Below are 10,469 nucleotides of genomic sequence, written 5' to 3'. Positions count from 1 at the left end.
CTAGCTAGCAAACGTTAGCATATTCACTAGCACAATATAACTAGCTAGCTAGCTAAGGACACTGCGCTAACTTGGCACCTAACACAGGCAGCTGTTTCATGGAAACTAGCTAATCCATTGTGATTTATTCATAATGTCAATACTAGGTACAGTGGTTCACTAGCTTGTAGGAAGTATTTAGTGTTGTGTACATTGTGTCTGTGTACTTAGCTAGCTACCATCCCATAGCCTACATTGCATATGAAGTGTGACTGGCTCATCCATGGATGTATGGAGAAAACGCCCTCTTTTCTCCTTTTTTTGTAGGGGTCCGGGCTCTCCAATTGGCTGGTGGCCACTGACAAGCATTGTGTTGGTTAATCACTAACGTGTCTGCACGTAGCAAGTACAGCTTTTGTTCTAGCAAGAGAAGGAACAGCCTCCCACTGTGATAAGTACCGATTGGCTGTTTATCGGCATTGAGATTCTCGGTGTGTTTCATGTTTTAGAGCTGTTTGAAAAGACCGCCTGAAATTTCAGCCTGTTTTGGTGGGATGGAGTTTTGGCCTTGGTGACATCACCATGCTGTAAATGATTTAATAGACCAATAAGAAAGATCGTTCCAAACCTCTCTGCCAGTAACAGCAAGTATTAATAAACAGCTCTATTAGACCATTACAAGCATATCATAGCCTATTACAATGTGCTCACATAGCCAACAACATGTAGAGAATGAAGGCAGGAATGAATACCAGGGCAGTCTTAAATTAATAAGCAAACTATGCTGTCATCAGAATTATTTTAAAATGGTATACAGACCATATGACAATGTACTCAATAGGATTAGAATCAAATCAATTAGGCTATTTCTATTGGCAGAGTTAGACAATCTCATCCTGTCATCTAATCAATTGATAACATGAATGTGTCTCTGTCTTGGAAATACATGTTTTCATGTAAACAAAGGTCTAAAACATGTTTTTTAGATATATTTTATAGCTGATCTCCATCATGTACAGAATAAGCTGCTGCTGCTGACCTGGGATGAAGGTACAGCATGCGCGCGCATATGTTTGGTGACGATATGTTTACCCGCATGACTGCGCATGTGGAGGAGTGGTTGGTTCATCTGCTGGATACATCCGCCGTGTAATTCCTGTATTACGCCCTGACTAAAATGTAGGCTATGTGACTGATGTTTTCAGATGCAGAAGCAAAGAAAAACATAACTATATTTATCGATGGAAATGTAAGTTGGCATATAGGACTCTACAATTGCGTAAAGGGAGGCACATCAGTATGGAAAAAATAACAAAATTAACTAGACTAGCTGTCATCAACATATACTGAATGAGATGTGAGTTTCTGGAGTTGTTGAGCTTATTCCATAGATAGTGAAGTGTCCTTATGCAAAATGAAAGATATAGAGAATGTGTCGGCCAGGCAGGAAGGAGGCGCAGCGCATTCCTGATTGTTTAGCGGGAAAGTTACAACTGAGTTATAAAACTTTACGACAGAATCGGAAATTGGATTGTCTGTAACTTGACATGTGACTCTCTCTCCATGAACATGAACTTTATACTGTTGTCTTCCCCTGATTACTATCTTTCTCCATCGGTACACGACCTGGCCGTTTAAGCGACAGCGTTCTATACAGAAATGTGTTTTCTTTGCAGCACACCTACATGTCTGCCATTCCATTTGACTGCTACTCCTTCTCCCCTCCCTCTCTCGCTCTGTGTCTCTCCGTCCCTATCCATTGCCCCCCCCCTCTCTCTCTCTCTCTCTCTCTCTCTCTCTCTCTCTCTCTCTCTCTCTCTCTCTCTCTCTCTCTCTCTCTCTCTCCCCTTTGCGCGCTCATCGCTGTTAAGTCAGAAGTGGAACCTGAGTAGATTACTCGGATCCAGGTTGTGGATTGTGTTATTTTCGTTGAACAGAACCATATTGGAATATGTTGGGTTCCTTGGTCCTTGGTTTTCATTTTCGTTTTACAGCGTTGAACAGAATACAAGCGACATATTGGATATTAACAAGTTGGGTTCCTTGGTCTGTCATTAGATTGGTTTGCACCTCCAGCAATTCATCTACAAGTGGGGCTGGGGCTTGTAGCTGCAATCATTTTGATTGGACCAGTGGATGTACGTCATTGTAGCAGCATTGAGCATGATTTAGAACGATCAAATTTGGTAAGTTTGTGATACATTATGTTTCTGATTCAGGAATTGTTCCTTATTGGTTTAAAATTAAAAATTCACTTTCTGCTACCATTTCTGCTACCATTTCTGTCAGTTTTGACACATCGTTCGATAAATCCAATGTATGCACCACACCGAACGCATTGCAACTTCCTCTGAACACACCGACAGTGTAGTGTGCAAAATATTATGCAGCATCGTCTGGATATGTATGCCACAAAAGTTAAAAATTCACTTTCTGCTACCATTTCTGTCAGTTTTGACACATCGTTCGATAAATCCAATGTATGCACCACACCGAACGCATTGCAACTTCCTCTGCAACGCAATGCTACAAGGCAAACGCAGCTTTTCATTGGAAATTCATGTAATTCTGGTGTAACAAAATGCAATATCACTGTCGGTGGGTTCGACGCGTAAGTCAATAACGCATCACTGCAATATAAAATCAAACGTGTGATTGTCATGCACAGCATTTGGCAATAGCCTACAGATTCAGGCTCAAACTTTGATTACCTCTTTTCCACACAACTAATATGTATTACAGTCAACACTGCCATCTAGTGTTAGATCGCAGCACCTCAAAATCCTGTCACTGCCAATACTACTGTGTGATCGATAATGCGAGAACATACATACACACAGTAGATCTATGTCAGTAGGGTGTGTTCAGTCACCTTGGTTTTATCTAATTAGATGTTAGCTTTGACACAATATAGGACAAAATAACAACATCATGTTGTTTGGATAGCCCACAGTAAGCTGCACGCGGTTTTGTTCGTAATGCTCCATATATATTTTGTGTCATAGTATGGTCTATTGCAAATATTCACTGTTAGGAACCTATATGACACGTGGCAAAAACCGTGTGACTGCAGCAACCAACAACCCACTGGCTTTACCGTACTAAAGTGCCATTCCTCGCCAACATTGAGGGTTGTAGACTTCTTTCTATTGAAGATGTATTATTATTATTATTATTATTATTATTATTATTATTATTATTATTATTATTATTATTATTATAGCTTCTGTTGTTGCTGCTTTCCCAGTTTTCTACAGTGAGAGTCAGGTGTCGCTTGGCTTTGTTTGGGATTTACATTTTATGGATGCATAGTCAACAAGTGAGGAAACTCTTTGTAGGCCTATAAGTGAACATCTATCATCACAAAAGGTTGGCATGCATGCCTGGCCTATAGTGAATTTAATCATAGACAACAGATGTGTAGGCCTATAGCCTACGTGTGAATAGCCTACTAGACTACAACATTTCATAAACATAAACATTCTAGCTACTCAAGCTCAATATGAAAAATGAAAATCAAGTACAACAAGAGTATATATTTGTTCGAGTCAGCAAATTTCATGCCACGATAACATTGTGGGTGTCTAGAATCTGTGCGTAATATTTGGTTGAAAATCAAAACGCTGCACCTAAAATGCACGGGCCTACTAGAAAAGCCATTGATTTTCTCTAGAAGCACTCTGTCTATACTGTGGTTGTTTTCATATCAGTTTAATGTTAATTTATTTTGCTGTAAAAGCAGGTAGTGGGTTGCAGGACATTTCAGGACATTTCTAAAAAACTGATGAGGGTTTTAGAGAATGGCATAGAGTAAAGTCACTTTAAAAAGCTTTTTACTTACAGGGGTAGGCCTTCGATATGTTGATTTATTTTGTGATACAACTCTTTGAAACTACAAAAAAAGTGGTTTAAATTATTTAGAGATTATTGGGCATATGGCAAATGTAGCCCTGTATCTCTTTGGTAGGCGATTGTCCCTAAAATTCTGAAGGCTATGTTGCACATTCTGCTATTGTGCTTTATTCAAATGTTAGAAATATTCTGAATAATTATGTTCTATAATAATAATATGAAAGTGCATTGAAACAAAAGCCTTATCGTTATAATGTGAGAGAGACTATTGTAGCCAAGTTATGTGATCATTTTAGACAGCTGCTTTTCTTAATTTATTTTAAATAGCCTACGTTTAGGATTGTTTTGCCCATATAAGATAATATTGTAATTTAATGATGTTTTTATATAATATCTAATCTTAAACCAGTTATATTGAATATAACCCATAACCCTGATACCATAATTTGTATTATTAGTGTAGTATAGTTATTTACTAACCTATTATCTTCGTGCTACTGGGGCATAAGACAGAGTTAGAGTTGCAATAGTTTGTTTTAGAATGCATAATTGTGCTACTCTTGTTAGACTTGCTGTGTCTGCCATAGAACACCATTTCAACATGATCAGGACGACATGGTTTTAGTCCGTTTTAGTTGCAGACCTCAAGACCTCCAAAGTTGTTTTTGCGTGCAAATGCCAGACTGTCTTCCACAAAGGGTGCAATAAAACACTTCCCCATACACTTCCACTTCCATAGTACAATAAAAAACACTCTCTACCTCTACCCCAACCCAATTCACGTTTCCTTCACAGATAGCGCATCAGCCTTGCAACAACATATGTTTTACGCGAGGAAGAGAGAAGCACTATTAAAGAGATAGATATAGGTTACTCAACGTGTTTAGTCTAATATTGTGTGTATGAGGAGGGGGGGGGCTCAATTAATACATGTATTAATTATTCCAAAGTTGTATGACAAACTAGGCTTACAGAGATAAAAAGGTTCCATGTAAGTTCTCTATTCAATTTACAGAAAGGCTCACCGATAACATCCCACTGCATTCCAACTGCTGCGTTTGTCATATGGCCCGCATTAAAAGCAATAGCCTTTTAAAGGCGTTCGGATTTAGAGATCAAAGGCTGTTTGGGGAACACCACGTTTGTATCCGACAACTTCTGCCAGACCCGCGAGCTCATTACTTCGATTAAACTGAGTGCTGAACTTTTATTTGGAAGGCAGAGTAGGATTGATTAGGCTATGTGGATATCAATCGAAATCATCAAACTTGTCATAAAAGTCGGTTTTACCTTTCCCATGTTACTCCAAGAGGAATAGTCTACCAATGTCTTGTCTTACAAATAACGTTAGATAGACCTACGTTGTTTGTGTGGAAGTCTAATATTTTGAGTTTGATACCGAGGCCAAGACAAAACGCAACAGACACATTTGAAACACATATTAAATATGTTTAGTGGATATTTGAAAATCAAGATGTTAGCTATATTCGTTTTTCATTCTTTATTTTGTATTGCATTGTCCTACAATATACCTATTCCGACAATGATTCATATGTTCATATTCTCTACACTGGTTTAGCTATTTCATCAACAAATTATCAACATATTACAGTTACAACCCTCTAATGTTGCACTGCAATACTGTAACTTAGCCTATCAATAAATGTTGCTCTCTTGCTGTTGCATTTTATGCTGTAAGGTTTAGGCCTGTAGCCTTCTTTGTAGTAATACACTTTTTTAAAGGCACCACTAAATGTCTTTAATTAAAGTGTATTTTCTTTCCATGCTCTAACGCTAAAGCCTTCCATTCACTCGTGCATTTAATTTATTTGTATGGGCGAGGATTTCCCACACGCAGATACACACAGTGCATGCAGGAGAAGAGTATAGACTAGAATCCGTCATTTGTCTGGTTTTATGACTTCTGCGGCTTTACACAGGCGTTAAGACATTCTTTCCCTCTAAAACTGCCATAAACCCCCCTCTTTCTGCCGAAAGAATAATTACTGAATAAAGGGGTAACGCAGCTAAAAGCCTCTTGTCCCTATATAAGACTTTTCTTAACTCTTCGAATAGGTTTCTCGAATTTTGTGCACCAGGTCTAATCTAATTCTTATAAAACGTTGCCTATATCGGGCAACCTCACACGCTATCAAATGTAGCCTAGACCTGTTCGCTTTTTGATGGAGAAGCCCCAAAAGACATGCCCGTCTATCCACAACAATATATACATAACTTATTTTTATGGGTAGCATTAGCAATAAGAGGAGGCCTCTCTTGCCGTAAGCAATAGTGAACCCTTTCCATTTTCGTGTCATACCAACTCTAATGAGAAAATAGGTGTGTGTGTGTGTGTGTGTGTGTGTGTGTGTGTGTGTGTGTGTGTGTGTGTGTGTGTGTGATGTGTGTGTGTGAGATGTGTGTGTGAGGTGTGTGTGTGTGTGTGTGTGTGTGTGTGTGTGTGTGTGTGTGTGTGTGTGTGTGTGTGTGTGTGTGTGTGTGTGTGTGTGTGTGTGTGTGTGTGTGTGTGTGTGTGAGAGAGAGAGAGAGAGATGTGTGTGTGTGAGATGTGTGTGTGAGGTGTGTGAGTGTGTGTGTCGCACACTCCTGTGTTCAGTTATCCTGCCAGCCTGTAGCCTTCAAACAAAGCCTGTTTTAGGATTTATTTTATGTCAAACTGGATTAACGCAATACTTCCTATGTGGAAGTATTAGATCATTGTGTTATGGGCCATCATATTATCAGTACATCAACATTTAGTCCATTCATATTAGGCTAAAGCATTCCCTATCTATCTGTTTGTTGTTTTTGTAAATAATATAATTAAATGTCACCCAAACACGTTTTCTTGACTCTATTTTAACATTTGGATTAGGCCCGCCTAATTCTCTTTTTTCAACATAAATCATGTTTTTTAATCCATTTAGAAACTATGTAACCCACACCGAATAAAAACATATTCATCGACTTAAGAGGGCAATATTGTCAAGCTTTTTCGAACTGAATAATTCGATCACACTGTATTGCGGTTATAAACCCTAATCATATTTTCTCAACCGCGAGGGGTATAGAAACATAACTCCCGTTCTTCTTTAAGGTCCAATCTTTTTTTTCAATTACAAGAGACTGGACTCAAGTCAAATAATTTAAATAGAGCGTGCTTGTCAGGCGATGGCATCTATTTCTCTCAATAATTAAATTCCACATTTAGGCTAATTCATTATTGTGAATGTTTATTGCTAAAGGCCCATCTGATTTAATTCATCCACACACTGAATCTTCTTTATACCTTTGTGAACAGGAGTGTTATTATGTTGCTATGGGATAGTACTGTACAACAAAGAATATGCGTTGCAGGAGCAGATTGGCAAGAGGAGACGTGTGTGTGTGTGCGTGCGTGTGCGTGCGCGCGCGCGTGTGTGTGTACGTGCGTGCGCGTAAATGCTCCCTATGTATGTATTCCTTATGCGTGTGTGTGCACGCGCATGTGTGCACGTGTTAGCTTACGATGGCGTGTGTGTGCGCGCGCATATGCGAGAGTAGTTTTGACTGAGAATTTTTTAAATGAAGTTACTTTTTCTCCCTCAGTCCCTATACTCCCTGCTTTTTATTGGAGCAAATTTGGTCAGCTGACATTGTCATCTTGTCCATCCTAGAGTGAAGGCTTTAGCGACAACATTCGGCGGTGTCTTGTGTCTTTATTGGCGTCCAGAAATACATTATAAAGAAATCATACAGAGTGCCTGTATTAAAAGATAGACTGACAGTGAAAAAAAGAGAGTGACTTAATGAGTGTGAGAGAGGGAGAGAATAAAAAGAGAACTGATATTGAAAGGGAGGGAGGGAAAGGGAAAGAGAGGGAGAAAGGGAGAGAGGGAGGTATGAATTCTTATTTCGCAAACCCGTCGCTCTCATGCCATTTAGCTGGTGGTCAAGAGGTTTTACCAAACGTGGCCCTAAACTCAACTACCTATGACCCAGTTAGACACTTCTCCTCCTACGGTAACGCTGTAGCCCAAAACCGGATATATTCCTCGCCTTTCTATTCTCCCCAAGACAACGTTGTATTCGGCTCGACCAGGGGACCGTACGAGTATGGATCCAACGTGTTTTACCAAGACAAGGACGTGCTACCCAGCTGTAGGCAGAGCAGTTTGGGACAAGGTTCACAAAGCTCGCTCGCGCAGGATTACCCGTCTGATCAAGGCAGGAACGGCTCACAGGAACAAAAGGGGAACATTCAGATCTACCCGTGGATGCAACGGATGAACTCTCATAGCGGTGAGTAGGCCTATTACAAACTCCTAGAGATGAATTAAACGAGCTGGTCCGTTTTACGACTGGGGAAGCTACTTTTTATCACCCCATAAACCATTACTACAGCAGCACCCTGTCGCATGCAATAAAGGCCTTTTATCTTCGTAGGAAAAAGTCTCAGTCACAGTTCATCCCCATGTCCCTCAAAACAAAATAGTTGATATATTTTAAGCTAATCCCTTTGTCACCCATATTAAAGAGTTCACGGTATTGTAAGACGAATAACCTATAATCTCTTCAAATATCACTCAGTGGACGGGGTTCCCCTGATAGCGATGTGTATGTGTGTTGCGTCAGTATGCACCACCACTGTTGTTGATTATTTAGATAATTGCAAAACATAGGCAAGCATGTAAGAACTGACACAATTAGGCTATATCCTAGACATAGATTATTTCCGTGTTTTTTTGTGATTATGTGTGCGCGTGTGTTCGGCTAGTGACATTGCATATCCTACGTAAAAATATTGATTATGCCAGATTATGATAATTCAAAATTGTGTTTCCATTCAGGAGTTGGATACGGTTCTGACAGGCGAAGAGGACGCCAAATTTACTCCCGATACCAAACTCTAGAACTCGAAAAGGAATTCCATTTCAACCGCTACTTGACAAGACGCAGACGTATCGAAATCGCCAATGCACTATGTCTCTCGGAACGTCAGATAAAAATCTGGTTCCAGAATCGCCGGATGAAATGGAAAAAGGAAAGCAATCTAACGTCCACTCTCGCCGAAAATGGTTCGGCAGGGGCAAGTCAAGACACAGGAAAAGAGGACACAGAAGAGGCGACAGAAGAGAAGAAAGAATGAACGACTTCATATCCTAGCCTACTATATGCATCAATCCGCCGTGATGTGAGAATAACTTAACTACCTAGCAAGTACCTATCAACTATTTTTTAGCACAATAAAAAACACTAGTGTATTCAAAGATATGGCTGAGTTAAATGCAATGTGGATGCAAGATATCTTCAGACGTCAATGTTTGCCTTTTTTAAAATTGTGTATGGATATGAACTTTTCACGGTGAATTTCTTTCCTTTACTTTTGACATTCCCTCATATAGCCTACACAGACTGTGTGTAACGCGAAGACGTTCATTATTGTATTTTCATAAATGTTGTTTGACAACGATGCAAAACACATGGTTCTCAGATGTCTGTACACCTATGACGAATATGTTTTTCCAAAAATAATTGTCAAAAGAATATGTGAATTAAACTACAAGCGTTACATCCACTTGTGTAACTTATTGATGTTTTTTTGGTTTTGCTGTTCTGTTGTACGAAGAAACTATTCTGAATAATAACGACCCACACTACCTAAATCGTTTATGCGTTTGTATATATATAGATATGTGTGTGTGTGTGTATCTGTTATACACGCCTTAGCCCTGTGAGAGCATTTGTGTGCAACCCGCAACTTTTTTTTGTAGTAAGTAGGCCTACTTTATTTATGTTTAGATATGTACCAGTAGCCTACATTGAGTATGTGGTCAAATAATAACTGACCGATGTAGCTTAGATTGTAGCGTTAGATGAAAATCTAAAATTAAACAATAACAGTGATGTATGACATTTACGTCAAGTCATATTTAATAAAAATGTTAATAAAAAAGTTGTCCATGTCTTTGCGCCCACCATACCAAGTTAGTCTCGTTCTCAAACAGCAGCATTATAGCCCTCCAGGTTAAATGTGTACACATGTCATTGTTCAAGTTTTTATTCGTCATATAATAGACCTAAAGCCAGCAACCCTTTAATGTTTTTTTGCCTTTCCTTTTTTTAATTCAAAGCTTTGTCACTTAAAATAAATGAATGTTCTGTGGCTCTCTGATATTTGTCTGTGGCTCTCTGTGGTAGGGCTCATTGAGATGTTAAAGCAATTACATTTATCCAAATTTTTTCAAAGCCATGCAGTGAAATCTTTGAATAGGCTAGTCATTTCAAATAGCTACAGAAATATTGGAAAATGTGGATGGGGAGGGGAGAGGAAACGCAAATCACACACAATTCGATAGAACATCACTGTCTGTGAGGCCTGTCTAATTTTCTAGTCTGAAGAGACTTCCATTTCATCGTACACTGTATGGTTTAAGGCTGTAAAATCGTGTTATTATGTAGGCCTATATGTAACGTAATACCAAGCATATACTAAAAGGCCTTCTTAGTCACACACAAGCCATTTAAAACCATTGCCAGGCAATGTTACCGTTGTTTACTGAGGACACTGTTTGCCCTTGTCTTTTCAGATAAACCAGTGATGCAACATCAATAAAGGGAACTTTGGGTTTCATTTACTCTTATGAGAATTATTATGT

General features: G+C 39.1%; 1 protein-coding gene across 1 annotated transcript; it reads left to right on the top strand.

The window, feature by feature from the left end:
* Positions 1-7,697: 7,697 nt before the first annotated feature.
* On the top strand, positions 7,698-9,985 carry LOC135541857 (homeobox protein Hox-C6-like). The gene is made up of 2 exons (XM_064968307.1): positions 7,698-8,112; positions 8,661-9,985. Exons 1-2 carry the CDS (start codon positions 7,713-7,715, stop codon positions 8,957-8,959), a joined length of 699 nt encoding a protein of 232 aa, XP_064824379.1. The 5' UTR covers positions 7,698-7,712; the 3' UTR covers positions 8,960-9,985.
* Positions 9,986-10,469: the final 484 nt, after the last annotated feature.

The sequence above is a fragment of the Oncorhynchus masou genome, chromosome 6, assembly GCF_036934945.1.
Source record: "Oncorhynchus masou masou isolate Uvic2021 chromosome 6, UVic_Omas_1.1, whole genome shotgun sequence".
Taxonomy (NCBI): domain Eukaryota; kingdom Metazoa; phylum Chordata; class Actinopteri; order Salmoniformes; family Salmonidae; genus Oncorhynchus; species Oncorhynchus masou.
Note: the sequence above shows the minus strand (reverse complement) of the source record. Positions and strands in the feature narration are given on the sequence as shown.

What these genes read in the sequence shown, in the direction of transcription:
- LOC135541857 (XM_064968307.1), top strand. Translation starts at nt 7,713, where the DNA reads ATGAATTCTTATTTCGCAAACCCGTCGCTCTCATGCCATTTAGCTGGT. An exon ending in ACGGATGAACTCTCATAGCG is followed by an intron (nt 8,113 to 8,660) that starts GTGAGTAGGCCT and finishes GTTTCCATTCAG; the next exon opens with GAGTTGGATACGGTTCTGAC.